General features: G+C 40.0%; 3 protein-coding genes across 3 annotated transcripts in view; 1 reads left to right on the top strand and 2 right to left on the bottom strand.

The window, feature by feature from the left end:
- Nucleotides 1–20: 20 nt before the first annotated feature.
- On the bottom strand, nt 21–15091 carry itchb (itchy E3 ubiquitin protein ligase b). The gene is made up of 24 exons (XM_057363427.1): nt 14934–15091; nt 12159–12248; nt 11236–11377; nt 10756–10880; nt 9312–9446; nt 9195–9240; nt 8865–9031; nt 8585–8780; nt 8344–8439; nt 7973–8147; nt 7057–7126; nt 6700–6784; nt 6441–6569; nt 5440–5512; nt 5267–5338; nt 5100–5188; nt 4857–5016; nt 4161–4294; nt 3930–4070; nt 3732–3852; nt 3504–3608; nt 1529–1625; nt 1320–1392; nt 21–1133 (listed from the first exon to the last, which is right to left on the bottom strand). The coding sequence occupies exons 2-24, from the start codon at nt 12226–12228 to the stop codon at nt 1034–1036; spliced, it is 2601 nt and encodes an 866-aa protein (XP_057219410.1). The 5' UTR covers nt 12229–12248; nt 14934–15091; the 3' UTR covers nt 21–1033.
- A 1289-nt stretch (nt 15092–16380) lies between these two features.
- slc10a7 (solute carrier family 10 member 7) lies at nt 16381–21419 on the top strand. Its single transcript, XM_057363436.1, has 12 exons — nt 16381–16591; nt 17455–17537; nt 17615–17751; nt 18168–18243; nt 18381–18419; nt 18510–18545; nt 18753–18836; nt 19590–19755; nt 19839–19890; nt 19988–20061; nt 20145–20290; nt 20853–21419. The coding sequence occupies exons 1-12, from the start codon at nt 16492–16494 to the stop codon at nt 20868–20870; spliced, it is 1011 nt and encodes a 336-aa protein (XP_057219419.1). The 5' UTR covers nt 16381–16491; the 3' UTR covers nt 20871–21419.
- A 212-nt stretch (nt 21420–21631) lies between these two features.
- Nucleotides 21632–24193, bottom strand: part of LOC130572024 (reelin domain-containing protein 1-like) — a 4066-nt gene continuing 1504 nt past the window's right edge. The window contains exon 5 of the mRNA XM_057363428.1: nt 21632–24193. This exon is cut by the window's right edge and continues 86 nt beyond it. Coding sequence (XP_057219411.1) covers nt 22406–24193 — 1788 coding nt within the window. The 3' untranslated portion in view covers nt 21632–22405.

Below are 24193 nucleotides of genomic sequence, written 5' to 3'. Positions count from 1 at the left end.
CCACAAACGCGAAACATGGTTCCACATAATTATTTATTCAACTGATGAGCATCTTTCACACATTTGACTATACATACAAATCAACTCTAGTAAATCATGTTCGAAACAACCCTGAAAGCGGTCGCTTCTGCTTAATACTAAAATCATTTTTGATGTAGTTTTAATCTAACAGAGAAGAGCAAGTATTCACAGCATGTACAGTTTTCAGTTCGTTTACAGTACAGCGGGAAAGAGGTTTCGTTTACACGGATCAGTAGAAAGAACGACAGATGTCACATTATCAACCATCTTCCCAGGATTTCATTAGTCCTTATATTGTTATGGGTTTACATAAATATTAAGAAGTTATATTCCGAAAATCAAAAAGATCCTGAACAGTCATTCAAGTGACGGTATTCCCCATAATTCACTGCGCTGTGCCAGTGGTTTAGATCTTCACAATTTTCAGAAGACGCCCTATATAACTAGGGTCTCGATTTGAATAAATACTGAACTCTGAGACCCCTCCAAACTCACATTATTACTTGAGGGTTTTATAGTCAGCGTCACAGTCCACTGTCAAATCGAGCTCCTGCAATCATTCCAAAATCCTCTTTTTCAATCTTGTGATATAAACAGGATTTGATTTTCCTTATCAAAGCTCTAATGTGAAGAACGGTCACTTCTGAAAAACAAAGCGTGGCATCTTCTGCCGTTTAAACAGAGCTACGCTTCCATATCACTGTGCTGAATGCCAGTTTTCTGGATGCCAGTGGAAATCAAGGCACAAGGAGAACATAGAAACACATTCACACACCTCTCACACTCATATGTGTCGTCTTGCACACGTATTCAATCTCATCCATACCATTCTTCTCATTTCACGGGTAATGCGGAAATGAATAGCAAGTGACAGGCGAGTGTACGAAACCCACTTTCCCATAATGCACCCGTGTGCTGCATCATTGAGGGATGGATGTTTGTCTCACAAACACAAGCGTGGCTTTATAACCAGAGTTCGTGAGTCCGTCCTCTCTGTCTGTGTGCGTGCGTTTTACTCCTGTCCAAAACCTTCCGTCTCCTCGATGGCGAACATGAGCTTCTCCTTCATCTGCTCGTAACTTCTGTACGTCGGCAGGTCCAGACGATTAAAACTACAGCAAGACAAAGAGACGAATGGGATCGTAACATATATCACACGAAAATATCTGATGTGTATTGTACAGCGATGCAACCAATGAAGTTTCACTAAGCATACTGCAAAACAATAGAAACCATGCGACAGACACCCTAATATATACAAAAGTGACGAATAAATCAGATTTATGTAGAATCAATACCACGTGTGACTCCGGGGAAGCCAGTTCTCCTTGCCGACCTTCTCGATGCAGAACTTCTGCGGCCCATTACTGCCTGTAAACAAACGCATCAGCCATAAAACGTGATCAGATCTACACTACATAAAACTAGACTGTAATGAATAACTTCACATCAACAGTGTTAAACACTTCAACGGGTGACAGAGAACCACAGAGAGAGGGAGACTCACCCATCAGATCGGCAAAACCTCCGACAGGCAGACGACAGGTACCAGTGACAAACTGCAGGAGTCTCATACGCTTCTCGTTGTCCATCTCTTTAATAAACTACACAGAGAGAATGAGAGCGAGAAATTGACATTTCAATATCTGCTCCTTGATTCTGATTGGTTGAGCCGCATTCTGAGCCGTTATAAAATACCCGCATGAGTGACGCATTACGCAGTATCACCGTGACACTGTTGTTGCATCTGTGTTTCTTGGCCTTGCTACACATACCACCGTGTCTTCACCGGATGCGACCGGGCTTGTAGGGCTGTCGCTAGTTTTAAGTCATCGTCTCATCGCAATTATTTGACATGATCGCAATTACTTCAGATAACCGCAATTATTGTGAATCCTTTGAAAACAAGGGTGATCTGCAGTATCTGCTGCATTTTACATCCACCGGCCTTGATCTGCACTCACTGTTACACATAAATGACCTTTGTCTATCATTTGAGTTGTTTTTGTTTTGTATGTTTTGTGTGGATTTTTTTTTTTTACTTGCTGCATCCACACAGCAAGACCCTCATATCTAGTTTTAGCGCTCAAGACTCAAGTCTTCTCTGTTAAAGGGGTAGTTCACTTCAAAATGTGCCCCCCTTGACTTTCCATAGTAGCAATAGAAATGACTATGAAAAGTAAATGGGGGCAAATTTTGAAGTGAACTACTCCTTTAAGGTCACTTTATAGAAAGTAATATTAGTTATTTACAAAATTTTCACATTTCTGAAGTATATCTCTTCATTTAATAAATTAATTGTCCTTAAAAGATATTGTCAAAGCCATAAAACAGACAATTATTCGCCATAATTGCAATTATTTCATCATCGTGACAGCCCTAACGACTTGTTCTAATGGGACTGTCGCGCCGCATCCAGTGCGGACAAAATTATAACGGGTTCAAAAGAGTTCTATTGTCTTTCGTCGCGTCCGGTGTAAGGAATAACTGTTTTATAAAAGCAATAAGCCTCGAGAAGCATTAGGCTAAAGTGCATTTTTATATAGTATTTATATACGCACTATAGCCTAATGCTTCGCGGGGCTTATTGCTTTGTTTTACTATCAATGAGTGTGTTTACACGCACAAAATAAACGGATATCTGTCAAAAATCAGCTTATAAAAGAAACCTGTTCTCACGTGTTTACATGCATATCAATAAACTAGCTAAGCAGAAAACCGTGTTAACATAGAAATGTGAGACTAGCCAGGTTTCTCTCGTGCAGTGACGTCACCGTCGATAGTCTGTTTAGTCATTAAAAATGCCGCGGGAAATCGTCCCGAAGCTGTATTTTTATATCTCATCTCATGTCCGCAGTACCTGCATATGCAACAATAGTTTTTCATTTTGCAGTTTCTACATCGACTGCAATATTCAGACATTTATGCATTATTTTACTTTTACTATTGCGCTGTCAGACATGCGCACATAAACAAAACTGAGAGAAAACCGGTAAAGGCGTTTACATGCAGCGCGAAATCGCAGTAATGGCCAAAAAAAAGACCTCTGCCGAGCGGTTTTTGATCACGCCGTTTATGAGCTTTCCCCGCTAAAAGAAAACTGTCTTACGCATTTACATGACCTTACTTGTTGTCAGCTTATAAACCATAATCAGAGTAAGACTGTGCATGTAAACGCACTCAATGACGTCACACGATGCCCCTTTACAGCAACAAATCATTTCTACAGCCACGAGATCGTCTGTGGCTTTATATTACATCAGATCAACTAAACTTCTGGATTTCACTAAATAAAAGATACATCAATTCTAAACTCCAACTATTTTATTTGACCTAGTATCATAAATTGCTATTTTAAGCTTGATCTAACACAACGTTTAAATGTTGACACCAAACTCAAACTCTCAGAGAAAGAGAGACACGAAGAGAGACAGAGAGAGAGATGATGAAGAGTTTGTTAAAGAAGATGAAGGTTGCGTTACCTGCCAGAACCAGATGATCTGTTTACTGTTGTTTGTGTAATGTCGGTAAATGGTGTTCTTCTGCCAGTCGCTCAAATCAATTTCCTGCATTCCACACAACATCACCTACAACAACAGAAAACGTACTGCGTAACAGAACCCACACAGTGTTTTATGTGATGTGAAGTTTCCTATACAATCCCTGGGAGAGATACACGACGGTATATATCAGCAGAGCGAGCTCATCACCTCCAGCTCTTTGGCATCAAAATACTGCAGATACTGCTGAGGAAGAACTTCGTTGAAACCCTCGAAGAAAGCTTGAGTCTGTTCCTCAACTCCACGAGACAACCTCCATTCTGCTACCAGTCTGAACACACACAGAACAGACATTACACACCAGACGACAGTGAAAAACGTGCGTTTCATTATGAGACAGAGGCACACCTGATGTACTCCTCCTTGTTCTCCTCCGTCACTTGGATATTCCCTCCATCCGGCTTTAGATCATGAGTCGTCACCTCACCCAGAATCTCCTTATCCACAGAAAAAAACATCTCCAGCCCACACTCCTCGATGTTATTATCCCTATAACACACACAAGTTATTGTACCTTTGACACAAACACAAATTTAAGTTGTAATTTTCTAAAATTCCTAAAAAACTAAGTAAACTGACTTGATCCAGATGAGCGAGTTGTAGAACTCTGGATCGATAGACTCCAGATCTTTCAGAGCCAAAGGCTTGTTCAAGATCCGCTTGTAGAACGGCAAAGAGAAGCCCGTGTCGATGAACTTACCGTGAAACAAAGCCTAGAGGAATCACCACAGAGAAGGATATAAAGTCTAACATCACATCCCACTTCTGACACTATCATGTTTAAAGTCCCCGTGAACCGTAAGTTGCGATCGTTTTTACTTGTGTATTTTGACGCATTTCTGAGTGATATGAGAAAACTAGTGGGCGTGGCTTTCGTCTTTCTCTGCGATTTGATTGGATGTATAAAAGCAGCCATTGCATTCTGAAATGGAACTGGCAGCAGACTGACAGTTGAAGGGGAGCAGATAACGAATGCTCCGCCCAAGCCGTCTAATGTACGTCATTTAAGATGTTTAGTCACTACAGGACGTAAGTGCATTTTCAGATTTTAACCGAAGATTATAAGGGCACATGAATTTTAAAACAAGTATGACCCACATTGGTAAGCTATTTACAATAAAAACAGCAATATTTCATGAAAAAATAGGAATTGTAATTTTTAATTTCACTGGGACTTTAACATACAAGATAACATGTTATCTTGATCTTAATCCTTATTTTTTCCCACACAATCTCATGAAATGCAATCTCACAATCCAAACACGGAAACGTTACCATGGCGATGAAACGGCCGATGAACTTGAAGTATTTGAGGTGGTCCGGGTTGATGGAGGAGGCGGGGTTTATCTGGAGGCAGTAGTTGTCCTTCCCCGCGTACTCAAACAGACAGTACATGGGGTTCAGCACCTCGTGGGATAACAAGAAGAACCATTCCCTGCACCAAAAAAATATTAAAGACTGAAAAACACATTACAGTTTTGAGTAACTGCTCTTTATTTTCTATAATAGTGAACCTGCCTGGCCACGCCCCCATAATCAAGCCCCTCCTCTCCAGGGAAGATGATCCACAGTCTCCGGCGTAGATCTTGCGCGTTGAAGCTCATGATCTGCAGAGAGAGAGGACGATCGTTTCACCGCTCTGATTCACCAGAGGTCAGAGGTCAAAGATCAATAATGAATCAAACCTGCTGGAACGAGTCTTCAAACAGAGTCTTACGGCTGACCGTGATCTTAATGTGCTGCGGCATTGCCAATTGCTACGATGAGAGATTAAACAAATTTAAAAAAAGGGTTTTCAGAAAAGGTTTCCAAAGAAATAAAAAAGAAAATCAAAGACATTGATAATGACAAGACTCACCTGACACCAGAATCTGAAGTACTGAACTTTGGCTTTGAAGTCTCGAACGTATGTGATCTGAGGACCGTTCTCACTGAAACACAGCAAAACAAATCACACAATTACACAACCAGAATCTAAGCCATCCATTAAACTACTTACTCAGTTCGATAATCAATCATTTAAAATGTACTGTAAAGAGTGTAAAGAGTCAGTTTCCGCTTGAAGAAACTACGGCAACAGTGGTTATACAGCATCTGTTGTTCTGTTATTATGGATCACGATTACTCTTTGGGAAGGAAACCCCCCCACCCAAAAAAACATAATTCCACTCTCCTACATAACGCCAATTAGCTTCTCCTTTTGTTGTTGTTTCGAAAGTGCGCCATCTAGCGTTCCAAACAATCCATATTGTGCCTTTAACGCCAAATGAAATTCCTTGAGCTTTTATTATGAAACAGGAAACGCTGAGTTCATGTTTTTTTGGGTGGATTTGGGCCGATTCTTGGATATTATCACATCAACAGCAGCAGGTCTTTAACAATCCTGTGAAGTCTGGATCATTATGTGTATCATGAAAACACTTCGTGTGGATGAATCAAAACATGGGCTGACGCACGGGTGTGTTGTGTTTCCTTGAGCAGTTTCACACACAAAACCGGTTTTTCCTGCTATGCGTCTGATAACTCACAGTGTGTTTGTGTGTCATGTAACACACGCTGGCCGTCTGAAAGACATCCGAGTGACTCAACGCTCAAATGATGAACGGCACTCAGATCAATCCAGAATCGTCCAAAAAACAATTCACGAAATTCCTCATCCGACAAGTGTTACATCAGAGGAGTCATGACATCATCACGTGACACAGAAGAGCGTCGCTGCTGCTGCTGCTGATGACGTCATCACGTGACACTGAAGACCCGCACTGCTGATGACCTCACACCGTAATAAATCTCATTCTAGGGTTGGCAGACTGAGAAGGGCGTGTGCGTGTGTGTGTGTGTCAGGTGCTTTCCACTCACAGAGAGGATTTTCCAGTCCGCGGGTCGATGTAGGTGGTGGATCTCCGGGTGTGATCTACGAAGTAGGGAATGCCATCGACGGTGAACCTCATCTCCCAGCCCTCAGGCAGAGGCTTGTCATTCAGCAGACTGCACAGACAAATTTTCATAAGAGTCTGTTTATAAAAGCATCACTCACACCTGAAGATCTTGTGCCACGGGGAGACCCGAGGAGTCGAGGAATTGACTAGACAACAGTCCGACTGAAAACAGTTCTGACCCTTGAGTGCGCGGATCCTCCCACTGCGTTGCCCGGGTCGGGTGATGAACGTAGTAAACTCTTCCAGTAGAGTCGGTTCTCTTCTCTGAGAGAGAGAGAGAGAGACAAAAGAGGAAAGAAAACCAGGATGACATTAGGAAATAATGAAAGCGAGATGTGATTAAACCTTTGCAAACTTCCAGAGCTATTTTGGGCGGGCGAGACATTTTCAGCAGCTGGTTTACTCAGACGGCGCGCCTCTCATTTGTTAAATGGGGACACTGAAGGATGTTGTGGCTAATTTTAGTCGCAGGTGCAGATAATAAGGTTAGCAGGGTAATAAAAGTGGGACGCTAAAGAAAAGAGTCTGTATCTCACCCCATCCATGTGGCAGAGGACCCAGAGGATCAAACTCTTTATTCTGATTGGCTGAGCACTGCTCCTGTAACTGCACAACAACAACACAGTTTATTCATTCATGCTGTACTGCTTTAATGTTCTTTAACAAGATAACACACAGTCAAACATGCAAACAGTGGGTATAATATAACATTATATATGAAAACACCGTATGCAAACAGTAGTTAATTCAATTCTATTTATTTATATAGCGCTTTTCAGTGTGCATTGTTCCAGAGCAGCTTTACAGGAGAAAAACAGAAAAGGTCAAACACAGCACAGCGCATGGTGTTTATAGACCAAGAAAGATCATTCTAATAAAAGATTATTAATATCTAATATCAGCAGTCTCATCCGCAATCCGTTTCACCACGATACCGCAGCGGAGAGGAAGAGGAAACGCGCGTTATAGAGTCGTTTGTCCGTTTAGGGCTGCCGTACAAAACATGGCGGCGAATTCAATGTATGTAGGCCCGCTCTGGATGTAGATACTATAAACAGCTTATTCTAAGGTATTACAAACATAACGGTTCATTACGTAAGGTGCTTCATACACCTCTGAAGAAATAGTTTTGTATATTATATTGCATTTCTGTCAATAGATCCTCCTGAAAACCCCCTATTGTTCCTTTAAGGTATGTTTTTCTCACATCAAAACTAAAATAACATAAAATAATCAAATCTAATCAAATCAAATAAATAAATAAAGTAAACAAAAATCAAATCAAATAATAACGTAAAAATAAAGTAAAAAAAATATTAAAAAATAAAATAAAATCATTTTAGCAGTTGTTAGTGGGGAATAACCTCAGAATTTGCGACTGACCAATCAGAATCAAGAATTCCAGAGATCTGTGTAATAATGTCATGTAATGTATAAATATAATTTCCTCACCCCAAATATGAATCTCTGGTTGAACTGTTGCATGGCTCCCTGCAGCTGACTGCGCTGGTGCTGCCATTGCTCATAGTTACGCACCGTCTCCACGGTGGGCCGCTGCCACGTGGTGCTTCTGGTGATGTGGTCCACAAAGTAAACCCGACCCATGGGGTCCACCCGCCTCTCCCAACTGCAAAAGAGCCAGAGATGGATTGAGGTTCCGTTTGTAAAAAACAACAGCATTCTGCATTCTGCACCAAAAGCTGTTTCAGCCCATGAAATACATCAGATATATGGAAATCATTGAAATATTGCAAATGTGCATATCGCAAGGGTTCAAACCCATTAACACAAAGCATATTTCTTAAGGGCCGTGGGATTCTTACCCTGCTGGTAAAGCCTCTGGTCTCTCCCATGTCGTCCTCTTTTCAACATGATCGACAAAATACATACGACCGGTCTGATCAACACGCTGCTCCCAACTACAAACGCACACAGATGAAACAATGTCACAAACATGATGACCTCCTGCTATATTATTAATCATACAGATTTTACAGAGCTACGGCAAAACTGTGAGGGTCAAAATAATCACTTATACATATTTCAATCATTTGTCATATTTACCCCGGTGGCAAAGGTCCAGGGGTGCCCACGCTGGGAATCGTGCTGGGGGCGGGGCCAACACTGAGGCCTGTTCGACCAGGCTGCTCATGAGTAGGGGCCGGACTCGAGTCTGAGGCTCCGCCCCCTGGTGGGTTACGAACCGGAGTGTCCGAACGGGACGAATCGCTGCCGTCAGGATATGAGCCAGTAGAGAGAGCTGGAAATATAAAACATCCCTACTGTAAGATCACAAACGGTCTCCGAACACGACTGACCAGACGTGACAACACGTGCATGTCACCTGGTGAAGACGAGGGCCTACGTGGGGCTATAGGCGGAGGTCGAGAGGGTCTCGGGGGTCGTGACCCTCTGGCGGACCGCGAGGGCGAGTCCATCCCGTTGACCTGGCCGTTTGGGGCGGACGGACGTTCTGAAGCATCTCTCAATGATGGGGATGAGTCTCTGCTCCTACACAGAGAATCAGACACGAGTCATGCCGTTAGACAAACTCCACAGAGTCAACAATACAAAACCAGTCGACATTAACAAACAACACAATAACCAAGGGTTGGAGGTAGACCACCGAGCTACTGCCGTTCATATATTTTCTGTGAGAAGAATGCACGTGTACCTCTGACTGGAGTCGTCCATAGGATCCGATTCCCCATTTAAAGTGCCTAGAAAACAAACAGTGATGTGAATAACTTGATGAAGCGTACATGCGTGACAGAAGATGACAGAGACTGACTTTGGTTGTTGGCCTCTGCTGACAGGAACACCTCTGCATCCACCTGCAGGCCGTCTAAACACACGGACAGATCGCCAACAATATCGGTCTGATCTCTGTCTGCGCAGAGCTGCAGTGACTGCACAACCTCGCAGACTGTCGGAGAACAACAAACACAAGAGAGAGGTGCTTGAGAAAATCTGGAGGTGTGTGTTTCACTCATCTACTTGTTTTCTGTTTGTGTTCTGAATGAAGAGATGCACAGACAGTGTCTAACACACACACACACCTATCAGCTGTTTAATTCAATTACACAGGATGTCATGTGACAGTATTTTAGCAACGTGTCTTTGTGTCTGATTTTTTTCTGTATTTTTATGTGCTGGGAATGCAGTCTTGTGACATTCCGTCTACTGATCTAAAAACTCTCTCACAATGACCCCGGGCCATTATTATTGTTGAGACCTGTCTTCAGCTCTAATGGTGTGTGTGTGTGTGTGTGTTACATCACAAAGTTCAATCATATCATAGATACACGGTCACATACATTCATTTGTTTTTTAAAACATAGTTTGTGGAAAACTAATAACCTGAATAAAAAGCTACATCAGCAGATTTGAATCATAAATAAATAAACTCCGATCTTTCAAGATTCTATTCAATGTAATGACACACAGGTGAAGTTGTGTGACGAATGCACATGTGTCCCAATGTTTTTTTGCAAATGTTAATATTATGAATGCAGACTCTCAACAAAACATACTGAAATATGATTCTTTTAAAGGTGGGGTTTAACAGTGTTTCATGCATTATGCAACGAGCTGGACCTATGACGTAGTTATTCTGTGCTCGATACACTCCCCCAGCGTTCGTATAGGTTTTTTTCTATCATGAAATCCCCTAACGTAACAACTTTTCTTAGTCCCTTATTGGACATTTCTCCATCAACCCACGAGAGCGAGATAAAAGAGCATGCCCACACGTCAACCAGGGAGAGCGAGAAAAAGAGCATGCCCACACGAAGTTCAGCTGTGTTTGTTTGCTCACTGCATTTCGGTGAGGACTGTTATATAAAGGGTTGATATTATATATAACTTATATATTGTCTTTCTTACCAATGCAAAGAAATGATACAGAAGATGCAGATTCATAACTGCAAAAACTAGATGTTGTGAATATTATGCATTTGTGAATCATATTTTGTGAATATCGTCACTGTCCGTCTGAAACCTTGTATGTCCAAATTGCAGTTTTTCAGAAAATAGACATTTTTAAATTATTACATATGGTGTTGTCAAAATGGACAAGCATTGTTAATACTTTTTATTGGTTAGATATTTGCAAAACCCAGTGACACACATAAAGGAGGACTAATGATGATGATTTCTGGCAAAAAAAATCACAAAATACGGAGATGCAAGATTTCAGAAGGACAGCAGCGATATGTTCATTCATTCAAACTCACTCTTCATGTCGTTAGATTTGAGCGTCTCGCTGACATCGAGCGTGGCCACGCCCAGCAGAATGTCAGATTTCAGTGTCTGATGACTCCAAACACGGAAGATCAGTTTGCTGAACGGAGTGACAATCCTGACGCAAAAACACAACACAAATAACATTATAAACATACAACAGAAACCGTACAGAAGTCCAGTCAGATCTGATAAACGTGTCTCATCCGCTAGGTGGATATCGTCTGATCATCTCTACAATCTACTCATGTCATTCATGTGTGTACCACAAACAATCTGAACAAATCCTTTCAAATCAACTATGACAATAAAACCGGTGACATCTGTCGTATAAAACCATCCGATGATATCACTCCTGATTGTTTCTTAACAATCGCTTCACGTTGAGAAGATAAAAGCCAAATGAAAGAGTGTGTATGTGTGTTAAATAAAAGCACACGTGTCATTGGTGTGAATGAGAACTAAACACTTACACGGTGAGCGGCTGCTTCCATCGGGGTGAGAGTGTGTTCGTGCATTTCTCCGTCTTCTTGGACTGACCGTCCACACACACCTCAACATACGGACTGGGACCGAACCAGTTCTTCTTATTATCCTTCAGTTTGGCCGAAATCACTACATGCACACACATACAAACTTGTCGGACATAATGACACAAAGCTATGCACAAACTCTATTTTCTCTTCCCTAAACCGAACCTTCAACCCTCACAGAAAACTTTCGGCACTTTTACATTTGAAAAACATTTGATTCATAAGCTGTTTTCCTCATGGGGACCAAAAATGTCTCCACCACGAGGTCAAAAAACCACTGTTTGTGGGAACATTTCATCCCCACGACGTAGGTTTGCACGTATCATGCAACACACAGCCTGGCGATAAAACATAATATGATATTTGCAAAAACAGATAACTTTTCAACAAATATCATGTTTTTAATTGTGTTTTATTTAATTTTAGTTATTATTACTTAATCAAAACAACCCAACTCCACTTTGACTGATATTTCTTGAAATGCACAATAAAAAACAAGATTTTTTACATTTAAAAAGATAAAAAGTTATCTGTTTTTTGCAAATGAACTCTTTAATTCTAGACTAAACTTTACTGTAAATAAACCAGGTGATACGAACATTTGAATCCATTTCTTTCTTTTTTTTAAGTTTAATTTTCTGTATCACTAATTTGTGTGGTGAGTTGATGTTGTTTCAGACATCACATTTGAAAGGGCATCACTTCTATAATCTTCTGTTTATATGGTTTTATACCAGCACCATTACATTTTATCATGAGAGATTTTCCCCATATTTATTTACAGTGGTTATTTCAGCAATCAGACGTCTGGCTGCTCATGAACATATATTAAACACATGCAGACGTGTGTGCAGGTGACACACCTGTGATCTGAAGCTGTGCTTTCATAGGGAAGCCATTAGCCGGGCCCACTTTAGCGCCACCACAGGCCATAGCATGAACTACACTGAGACCTGCAACACAAACAAAAACATACAAAACTATAAAACCAGACAAACACAACGCCCGCTGACAGATGAGAATGACCAATAAAAGACCGAAAATGAAAACTGAACTGTAAATCAATCAATCCGAGATCTTACGTCACAACCTGGGAAATGTGAAAGTGAAACACAAAGTTGTGCTCGAGGAAGTCAAGCAGTTTACTTGTGTGAATGACTTAAACCACACAAACCTCACAAGTGTTTACTGTAGTTGTCTGGGAACTCGTAAACACAATGTGGAATCTGAACGGAGCTGGCAATATTAAAGAACTTTTGCAGACGGTCCATTTACTTTGTTAAAGAGTAACAATTTTTACAAACAAGAACTGCTATTATGGAATTAGATTTATAAAGAGATTTTCACAGTTATTTAATCTGAAACAACAAACACCTTCACTTTCAGGAAAACACGTCTGATCAAAGATCAAAAACAAATGAGATTGTTCTTTCATGAAACCCTTTGTCTCATTAATAGCATAGATTCGAATACACAGAAGCCACACCTCAACACTAGATTCATACATGTCCGGGTCCTCCTTGACAAATAAACAGTAAAAGAGAAAACAAATATATCTATTTAGATTAATCATATTTATCTTTATTATTAAATAGCATAAGAGAGACAAACATCATAAACTCAAAACGTAGACAATGCAAATTCACTACAAAAATTGTTCAAATGTAAACTAGACCACACATTTAATATAATCACATTCTCTAGCTCTGAACCTTCATTTAATAAAGTTCATTTTCATCGTCTCATGTTGAAGAGACCCTTGGATCACATCGTCTGGGTTCGATAACTTCTCGAGTCAAGTCACAAAGCTTCATTGAAAATCACACACAATGTCACGGGAAGCTGGCGGTTGAGGGAGAGATATCAGAGAGATCCGAGTAAACTTTCACTTGAGCTGATCTGTGGCTCGGTTAATAATTCAACACCGATCGTGTGTCGCGCCACGATAACAGCCGGCAGGCCGAACCCAGAGACACAAATAAACACGCGAAACCACAGGAGCTAAACACTTTTATCACATCTATGAGCTTCCAGATCAGCGGTCATAACACACACACACACACACACACACGCACACGCACACACACACACACACACACACACACACACACCTGAACTCAGAAAACCAAAGAGACGATCACATTCTCTCTCAAAGGTGATGTAAGCTACCTCAACTCAACAAGAAAAACTCACAGACATATTAAACTAACTACTCTTTTACTAAAAATACCATGGTTAAGCTATGGTTATTGTGGTGCGACCGAGGTAAATGTGTGGTTACTATAAAAACTGCTACAGTACGATATAATACCATGGTATTTAATATTATGGGATTACCATAGTACATCACGGTAAAATCGTGGCTCAAACTTCCCGTATAAAGTTGTTCAATCGTTGGTGTCTCCACCTGTTGACAAAGTGATGATGGGATTGACACCATCTGTACTACACAACATCTCCATTCTATTATCTCATCTACAACCTGTCAGAGCTCACGGTCAGGGTCTGACTGCACATCTTACACACCTTTAACATAAACACTTCCATACATCCCCATTAAATATGATGAATGCTTACAAAAACCTACCATATAGATCCCTCTAAAAACACTGCTACTTGGGTTTAATGAAAATCACATTCCATACATCTTTTACACTGTATGCTTTTAGACATAAAGTTGTCAACAATACCATGGTACAGTGATCGATAGACAAATGTCATGGCTTTTTTTGTGGCAATCCAGATTAATTTAAAACAATTTGGTGATAAAACTATGTGAGATATTTGGGTGTTTAAATCATGAAATTAAAACAATTTCTCTTTGTGATGATGGGTGACTTTAGTAAACTTTCATATGGTACTTTTCGCAATAATGCTTTCCTTGCCAAATTATATAAAAACCTTCTTTTGGAACATTAATCGTGGTTTTATAATAGTAAAAGTTTAGTCAACATGGTATTTTGGCAGATTGGTGACCATTTGTAAAGCATAGATTTAGTACATAAAACTTAACTATTATTACGGTTATTGTGGTGAGATCGTTGTAACAACGGGTTTACTCCAAATAAAACCAAATAACTTTGGTTACTATCGTTCACCAATGGTTAACTTTCGTAAGGGTTTCTTTGACAAAGATATACAAACATTTACCCTGGTCATCATATGGGTGGTTTCTCCCATAATGCCATTGTTAGCAAATTCATACAGAAAAACAAGTAAAAATACTTGTTTACTATGGTTTCACAGTACTACATTAGCTACGAAACTATGTTTTCTACAGTACATTTATATAAGGTTCAGGAAATACCTGTTCAACTGGGAAACATTCAAATGATCAAAACCAAAACCAAGACATGAAGAAGTTCATGTCCGTCTGAACGTCTGATAAAAAAACATGTCACGTGTGTACGTGCTGATATGAAAGGATCATTTTAATCATGTAAACTAGAGATACACCTTTAGACAGATGAGAATAATAATCTGTATAATAATGGTTATTATAACATTTAAGACATGTGTATATGAGATTTATACAGTGAAAGTGATTGATCGAGCTGTCAACACGCGTCTCTCGCTGTCATTATACGGCACTAATCCACAACACAGACACATTTCTGGATCATTTATCTGTTTCTCACCCGAATCTGTCAGCGGGTCCGTAAAGACTTTGACGAAAATCCGAACCGGTCCGTCCTGAAATAGTTTATTAAAGAATTACGGAGCGACTCCGGCTCAGTTCGGGAAACGAACTTCCGCCATCTTCACGACAGTACGTCATCAATGACGCTATTCAGAAACCAGCCGTCCCACTCTAACTCCTAATCTGAAACTAGCCCTCCCACTCTAACGCATGTGTTCAGAAACCTACCCTTCTTTGTCTTTTTGGAGACGTTGTATACTACACTTTCTATCTATTAATTTAAGAGCTGTGTAAACGTAAATTTCTATAAAAATATTTGTTTATGAAAAAAAACTCGGTCCATCATAATCCACCTAAACGCTGAGATACGTAGCAAGTATCACGTAACCATAACCTAGTTTAATAAAATACCTCATTTAAAACATTACATATTATTATTTAGACCCAAACGCCTGAGGTTAACTCATGCCCATTTCATTTCACAAATGTCAGTCTACTTGTCGTTCTACACTCCATCTGACAACTATGATAAAACAAGAGCGTGTTCACACTGCCACACCCACTCACTCACTCACCCACCCACAGAACGATCTACTTTTGCTATGTACACACGCAATGTTGATAGTGCCAAGTACGCTGGTCAAAATGTATAGTTTATGCTCATATATTTGCATGCATTTATTTATCAAATACATTTATGAAAATGACTTGTAAATGATTCAACACAAGCAAGTCTTAAAAAGTGCTGAGATAGTACTGAGATGTAGAGATGGTAAAGCATATATAAATATGGACTACATTGGGTATGGTTAGAGCATGTTAAAAGTTTTAACACTTGTTTAAAGTTTAGCTTGTGTGAGATTCACGATACGCGACCGCCATCTACCGGTAAAATACATTAATAACACGGGCACGCACACATATTTACTGAATAGTTAGTAGTTATCACTTATTGAAAAAAATAGTGCATATGAATACGTGGATTAAAAATTTAAATAAAAACGTATTACTCGCTCTCACCCATAGCGACGGGTTGTTGCATGCATGTTGCTTTTTAGTCACCGAACTTAAGTTGTTTATCTTGTTTTCCAAATTTTCTGATATTTCTAAGATTTGCATTTCAATACAGGGGCCAATGACTTACCTGTTGCTTAATGCGTGCGTGTTAGTGCGCACTACTACGTGTCGTTACGGTACAGTGATATCCTGAAGATCCTTCATAAACTTCCGTCATGGTCCAGTCACGGAATTATGATGAATAAATCCTCCCTTACAATTATTGTTATAAAAACATCATGTACCGTTCAACCACAGATCGCTTGTAACCATAAAATGACGAATCAAAATGATTTTGTTTGAACTCTTTGCAAAAGTTTACGAGGCTTCAAAAATACGCAAATGTTATGCGCAATGACACGGGTCGTTACGGTAACGCACATGTGTCCGGAAATGATCGCGAAGTGAGGCACGTTGAGTCGGTGCTCTCTGCTGGCGGACTGTAATGCTCCACACGTCGGTTTTGGACGCGGGTCGGGTCCGGTCAGGTTTGATGGGCGATGGGTTTGATCGCTCGCGCGCGTAAAGAATGGTTCATCATCGGTATTTTGCTCGTGATCACGTGCGCCAAGCTCGAGCCGTCTGTGGGGGTGAAAGGAGGTGAGACTGATAAAAATCTTACTGGTAACGTTAGACATCTGGTGCTAATAAAACTATTTAAAAAAAGCTTTAATAGTTTTCGACCATGCTTACATAATAAAGAATTACTTTATTCAAGCGAAACAGTTCTTGTTTTGCCTTCCTCTAGAATAGTGGTCATATGCATAAACAACTAAATTATAACGTAATTAGTTTTGTTAATAATAATTTTGGTGTTTGTGTATTTGAAAACAGGGTTAGAATACGCGTTATTAATACTTTATTATTTGTGCTTTGACAATCTAAGCTTGATTAAAACGTTTACAAATGTGAGTGGGATGGGTTCAGACTTTTCATGCAAAGTTTAGTACATACGATATCATTTATATAACACTACGACTGACTAGATCTGTTCGAAAGTACGTATTGGATTTGATTAAATGTGTTATTTGGTCCAGATAAAGCTGGTTTATAGAGGCAACAGGTTGATGGGTGTGTTGCGCTCACCTGTGGCGGCTGTAGTGACACGTTGCAACACCCGGATCTGAGACAGACTCGGTGTTTGACAAAGTTTCAAAGGTTTGAGGATAGATGAGGAAATGCATAGAACACCATGTTGTCATCATAATACCTGTCTAAATAATCATAAATTATTACAATTCTGAAAGTTATCTATGAAAAAAAGCAATGGTCACTGTAGTTAAATCATGGTATTTGTAGTAAAACTGTGGTTATACAAATGATAACCAATCTGCCAAAAACATGGCTGCTATACTTTAACTATATCAAACATTTTCAAAATTGATAATCCTCTTTTAAGTTTATATCTGATGCAAAGCCCTCATTCTTTGCATTAAAAGGCTGTTCGTCCTGTTCTCCTTCAGGTCCTCTTCGGCCAGAGCTCACCATTACCTATGTGGCAGTATCTGTTATTTTCTTTAACAGTGGGTTGTCTTTAAAAACAGAGGTGAGACTGATGCCTCTTCAGGTATTTTTCGAGATGATTCTAGTATTTGTTTAAATGAATCCCGCTCTCTCTTTCAGGAGTTAGCTAGTGCGTTGATGCACGTCAAGTTGCATTTCTTTGTCCAGACGTTCACACTTGTGTTTTTCCCCGTCGCCATTTGGCTCCTTCTTAAAGTTCTGGCACTCACTGCGATCAACGTCTGGCTTCTGAAGGGGTACGTCTACATCTCTCTCTCTCTCTCTCTCTCTCTCTCTCTCTCTACCTGTTCAGCGCTCAACTGAATGGAGTCTGTGTTGACGAACTGCTCTCAGAGGTCCTCTGTGTGTTTAAGTCGTCACATTCAGCTGAAACCCTCACACATACACTCGCAGAGTGGAAATACACGAATAAAACAATTACAAGTGGTGATCTTGTTTCATTGTTGTTGAAACATTCAACGTTGACACACATTTCCAGTTGTGTAATGACGCAGAGGGAAGGACAGGGTGGGGTCGGCGTTTAAGAAGAGCATTATGCACTTCAGTGTGTGCAAATACAATGGAAAGTAAGAGAATTGAGTGCACAGTGAGTGTTTTTATTGGTCATTAAGGTGTGTGTGTGTGTGTGTGTGTGTGTGTGTGTGTGTGTCAGCTTGCAGACGGTTGCGTGTATGCCCCCTCCTGTCTCCTCGGCTGTCATTCTGACTAAAGCTGTGGGAGGAAATGAGGTAAAATATCACAGTAACTTTACAAACACATCTCATCAAAACAGGCACGCTGCATCACAACTGTACAAACACAATCCGTCACAACTCTATAGTGGACAAACCTTAAAGTTAAATCAATGTATTATTGTTCTCTACAGGCTGCAGCCATTTTTAACTCTGCATTTGGGAGTTTTCTGGTAAGTGTGATCATACGGAGGGTTAAAGGTATCACGGTGTAAGACAGAATGTGTGTCATGTGACCTGAGGGTTGTGTTCTCTGTCTGCAGGGGATTGTGGTCACTCCTCTACTTCTGCTGGTGTTTGTGAGGACAAACTTTTTTCTTTATTATCAGTAATGTTCAATGTGAACACGCACACACACCAATAAGCCGTGATATTGTGTTGTAACTGTAATTGTATCTCTGGTGTCTGTGTGAGAGAGGAAACTGTTTATTTCTATGATTTATTGTGTGTAAGTGAATTTTTTTTTCTTCTATTGTGTGTGTGTGTGTGTGTGTGTGTTTGTGTAGTTGGGCTCCTCCTCGTCTGTCCCGTTCTCATCCATCTTCTCTCAGCTCTTCATGACTGTGGTCGTTCCGCTCATAGTCGGACAGGTTAGTGTGTGTGTAATGCTCATCTAAAGTGTGTGTGTTCATGTGAGTTCTGATCCGATCCAGTGATAAAATCACTTCTTTTGTTGTATTAAGATTTTGGAGCCATTAAAATCAAAGACATTTGGTCACAAGTTGTGACAACCAATGATGTTTGACTTCATAAATATAACAGAGCTGTATTTTTTTATTTATAATAATAAAGAAACATTTATGTATTTAGCACTTTTCATACATGAAATGTAACTCAAAGTGCTTCACAGGTGCTAAAACAGTAATGTATTACAAATGACATAATATAATTTATAAAAATTTTATAAAAAATAATGTAAATAAAAGAAAAAAGTAACAATTAAGACAAGGATTAAACGCAGCTCTAACCACTTTTATCATAGGAGATTTTAAAAAGATATGTCTTGAGCCTCTTTTTAAAAGTTTAAATACTTGGCGATTCTCTCACTTCATTTGGCAAACAATTCCACATTTTTGGAGCATAATAAGTAAATGAGGTACCACCAGATCGCATAAGATTGACTGTGCGATATTCTAAAAGACCAGCACTAGAGGATCTTAAAGTATTTGGTTGAATAGTAGAAGTCAATGATAGGTCGTCGCCGTGATATGAAACCCTCCGTGTTGATGTGTACTGTATGTGTGTGTGTGTGTGTGTTTGGTTGAATAGTAGAAGTCAATGATAGGTCGTCGCCGTGATATGAAACCCTCCGTGTTGATGTGTACTGTGTGTGTGTGTGTTAGGCATGCAGGAGGTTTCTAAGGGAGTGTCTGGACCGCCGGAAACCTCCGTTCGGGACGGTGAGCAGCGTCGTTCTGCTCATGATCATCTACACCACCTTCTGTGACACCTTCTCCAACCCCAACATAGAGCTGGACCGTCTGAGTCTGCTCCTCGTCGTCTTCATCAGTACGATTCAAAGACTCTTATCGTGGCATTTTCTTGCTTTCTGAAATAAGACAATAATCTCGCTTTCTTTCTTTCCTTTTCAGTTTTTACCATTCAGTTGAGCTTCATGTCTCTGATATTTATTATGTCTACAAGGTGAGAGGCACACACACACACACACACACACACACACAATGGCTTATCAGTCTCACAGTGTATAGTTGAAAATGTTGTGTCTTTGTGATGTTTGTAGAAAATCCTCTGGATTCACAGCAGCTGACTCTGTGGCCATCATCTTTTGTGCCACACACAAATCACTCACATTGGGTAAAACACACGGGTGTTCATTGTATTGTAATTATTTTCAGTGTAGTTAAGGTTTAAAGGTGTTTAATACAATTTGTGTGTAGGAATCCCCATGCTGAAGATCGTGTTTGAGGGTTACGAGCATCTGTCTCTGATCTCAGTGCCTCTGTTGATATATCATCCCGCTCAGATCCTGCTGGGCAGCATCTTACTGCCTTCCATTAAAACATGGATGACTGCCAGACAGAAGGTAACACACGGGCTTGAACACTCCTACACACACCTCTCCTGTTGTTATAAAGAAGTCACATGATCAAACCATGAGCACTTCAGAGGTCAAACACATCTGACGCTGTCATTATTATGTCTCTCACTTTAATTCATAGTTTGAATCATTTGGGCTCACTTTGAGTCGAGCGCCAATCAACTTTTTTTACTAGAATTAAAATTTTTATTACTGAGATAAATGAAAGATTTACTTGAATTTGTAAAAAAGAAGCCACCGTGCCCGTTCACATAAATAATGATAACTATACCTTTCACACTAAAGGACGATAACATTATATTTATTCTAAGTTTGCGTGCTGCTGTTTCACATTTTTAAATGTGCCGGCCCTTTAAATGATAATGGGTTAAATTGGTTGTTTTATTGCTCATCAGCTAAAAATCACTTGAAAATAAATCTATTTTACTTCTTTTTAGTATAGTTAACCTAAACTCAGAACTGTTCTTGGTGTGAACGGGTATTTACAGAAGGCACATAAAAATGAGATACAGTAGATTCATGATTCATTTTTTTTGTGTGTTTACAGACCCTGACACCCGTATGAACCACACTGAACGTTGTGTAAAACGTGGCTGAGCCAAACCAGCCCAGGAAAAAGAAAGAGACCAAACCGTAGCGTTGCGCTCTCGTGACGGCAGGATCAAGTGCCTTAAATCATCGCCGCAGAACCTCGACAGCCTCGCATCCACAGATGATTCCATCAGCCTTTTTATAAACAAACCTGAATGTATATTTTTATATGAAATGTGAAATCTTTTCTTACTGCAGCCGCACTCAGACCTTCTTAGAAGAGATTATTTTTGTTTTTTAAACTTGCGGGAAGTATTAATGTGGCTAAATCGGGCCTTGGTTATTTTTGCAGTAGAAAGATGTAAGGAAAATCTATTAAATGCACTGTCAATATAAAAATATTCACAGTACTTAACAATGAAAGAGTATTATATAATCATTTAGCTATTATCGACTTCTATCGGTTGTTTATTTTGGTGGAAAGCTTTGCAGTTTTGTCAAACTCAAAGGTCAGTAGTTTCAGGTGAGACCAAACATCCCGTGTGATGTTAAGTTACTGGAGACAATAAATATTGTCATAAATTCTCTGTTTCAGTGTGGTTTTGTGTACTCAAACTCATTTTGACAGATCGCATGACCCTACATATGAATACAGTAAATGCCTTATCCATAAACAGGCAAACTGTTTATTAAACACAGATTTATACATGTATTATTTTGTCAAAAAGCTTCAACATTAATATAGAGACATACACTAACAGCTACACAAACATATTTATGTGTTAAGTAACAAATATATTTGGTAACAATGTACAGTTTTTCGTCATAAACTATAAAGAAACAAAACTTACACAACATTTATTAACCTTAGTTCATGTTAATTTCAGCATTTATTAATACAAAAAATAATATTTGTTAATTCACAATGAATTAACAAAATAAACAGCTTGTATTAACTAACATTAAACAAAAAAATTGTAAAAGCCATAAAATAGTCCAGTATATTGCTCACTATAGGTCATGTTAACTAAATATTATGAATGAGCCATTTATGTAGTGTTACCATATTCTGTAGATAGCTCTGATAACATAAAAATGAGCAGAATATGAAAAATAATTAAACTCCGTTATTAACTGTTATTAAAAACGAAAAAATATAGATGTCAAGACATGTTCAACACTTTCTAAACTATTAAATTCATAACAAAGACAACATTGCAACATTTTTGATTGCTAAACATGAATGATATTTTATTTCCACCGGAAAATCAAAATTGTCATCATTTATTCCCCCTCATGTGGTTGTATATCTGACTCTTTCTTCAGTGGAACACTAAATAAGATATTTCGAGAAATGTCCCAGTGGTTTTGTATTCATATGATGGAAGTCAGAGGGGTTCAAGGTTCTTCGAAATATCTTCTTTTGTGTTCCGAGAGGGTTTGGAATGACATAAACGATGACAGATTTTCATTTTTGGGTGAACTATCCATTTAATGCGAAAGCGTTCTCTGCTTTTTTGTCTCTGTTTATAAATGTCATGCATGTGTTTACAGTATATGTGCGTGTTTTCAGTCTCCTGTCGGTGTTATGAGATCATACTCGGCCTGCAGCAGCAGGAAACTGTTTTGTCGGATTTTGCGCACCTGCACCAGGTCCCCACACTCTTGCACGTGGATGATGCCTCTGTTGTCATGGCGACGGTCATTAAGCGAGACGGCGGTCCGTTTGCGGCAGTGTTTTCTCTGCAGGTACCTGAGACCGGCGGCGATGGCCATGCCCAGAGCGGCGGAGAGACCCAGCAGCAGACCCAGCTCAGATGTGTTCTGTCTGGGCACGCGCTCCGGTCTCTCTCCTCCGGGAAGATCTTCGGCACGGTTCGGCGGTTTGAGAAGATCTCCCGACAGATGAAACGTGTCGCGCTGTCTCTGGGTCACTGACACCGAAGCCTCTGTGGGCTTCTGGGATGGGAAGAGGTCTGAGAGAGATCGGCGAGGAGCCGGAGAGGGTTTGAGATGCGTGTGAGTGTTGTGTTTGTGTGTGTTGGGGGTGTGAGTGTGTAATGTGTGTGCGCTCACTGGATTAGGTGCGAGTGAGAGAGTGAAGGGAACAGTTTGTGTAGAAGTGTGTGACTGAGATGTCTGAGTGTCAATCAATGATTGTGTGTTTGAGTGTGTATTAAAAGGTGAACTTGTGTGTGTGTCTTTAGATGTGTGTTTGTTGTATGGTGTGTAAGTGTTGAATGGTTCAAGTGTATTGGTGTGTGTGTTGTATTGTGACTGTATGGAGGTGTGTGTGTTCAACGGTGCGGGTGTGTTGGTGTGTGTGTTATTCTGTGGTTGTGTAGAGGTGTGTGTGGTGTGTGTGTTATATTGTGAGTGTATGGAAGTGTGTGTGGTGTATTGTGGTTGCGTAGAGGTGTGTGTGTTCAACGGTACGGGTGTGTTGGTGTGTGTGTTATTCTGTGGTTGTGTAGAGGTGTGTGTGTTATATTGTGAGTGTATGGAAGTGTGTGTGGTATATTGTGGTTGTGTAGAGGTGTGTGTGTCATATTGTGAGCGTAAGGAAGAATGTGTGTTATATGGTGTGAGTGTGTTGGTGTGTGTGTTATATTGTGGTTGTGTAGAGGTGTGTGTGTTCAATGGTGCAGGTGTGTTGGTGTGTGTGTTATTTTGTGGTTGTGTAGAGGTGTGTGTGTTATATTGTGAGCGTAAGGAAGAATGTGTGTTATATGGTGTGAGTGTGTTGGTGTGTGTGTTATATTGTGGTTGTGTAGAGGTGTGTGTGTTCAACGGTGCAGGTGTGTTGGTGTGTGTGTTATTTTGTGGTTGTGTAGAGGTGTGTGTGTTATATTGTGAGCGTAATGAAGAATGTGTGTTATATGGTGTGAGTGTGTTGGTGTGTGTGTTATATTGTGGTTGTGTAGAGGTGTGTGTGTTCAACGGTGCAGGTGTGTTGGTGTGTGTGTTATTTTGTGGTTGTGTAGAGGTGTGTGTGTTATATTGTGAGCGTAATGAAGAATGTGTGTTATATGGTGTGAGTGTGTTGGTGTGTGTGTTATATTGTGGTTGTGTAGAGGTGTGTGTGTTCAACGGTGCAGGTGTGTTGGTGTGTGTGTTATTTTGTGGTTGTGTAGAGGTGTGTGTGTTATATTGTGAGCGTAATGAAGAATGTGTGTTATATGGTGTGAGTGTGTTGGTGTGCGTTTTATGTTGTAAGTTTATATAGGTGTGTGTGTTCAGCGGTGTGGGTGTGTTGTGTTGTGGTTGTGTTGAGGTTTGTGTGTTATATTGTAATGGTATAGAGGCGTGTGCGCTCACTGGAGCTCGTGTGGTTGTGTGTTTGTTATGTTGCGAGTG

The sequence above is a fragment of the Triplophysa rosa genome, linkage group LG21 (genome assembly GCF_024868665.1).
Source record: "Triplophysa rosa linkage group LG21, Trosa_1v2, whole genome shotgun sequence".
Classification (NCBI taxonomy): Eukaryota; Metazoa; Chordata; class Actinopteri; order Cypriniformes; family Nemacheilidae; genus Triplophysa; species Triplophysa rosa.
Note: the sequence above shows the minus strand (reverse complement) of the source record. Positions and strands in the feature narration are given on the sequence as shown.

Excerpts from the sequence above, each read along its gene's own strand:
- itchb (XM_057363427.1), bottom strand. The coding sequence starts at position 12,228 with ATGGCCTGTGGTGGCGCTAAAGTGGGCCCGGCTAATGGCTTCCCTATG. Across the intron at positions 6,570-6,699 it reads GAGGATCCGCGCACTCAAGG|TCTGCTGAATGACAAGCCTC; the intron begins GTCAGAACTGTT and ends TTGTCTGTGCAG. Across the intron at positions 1,393-1,528 it reads AGGTTTTGCCGATCTGATGG|GCAGTAATGGGCCGCAGAAG; the intron begins GTGAGTCTCCCT and ends GTTTGTTTACAG.
- slc10a7 (XM_057363436.1), top strand. The coding sequence starts at position 16,492 with ATGGGTTTGATCGCTCGCGCGCGTAAAGAATGGTTCATCATCGGTATT. Across the intron at positions 18,420-18,509 it reads CTGCATTTGGGAGTTTTCTG|GGGATTGTGGTCACTCCTCT; the intron begins GTAAGTGTGATC and ends CTCTGTCTGCAG. Across the intron at positions 19,891-19,987 it reads ATATTTATTATGTCTACAAG|AAAATCCTCTGGATTCACAG; the intron begins GTGAGAGGCACA and ends TGATGTTTGTAG.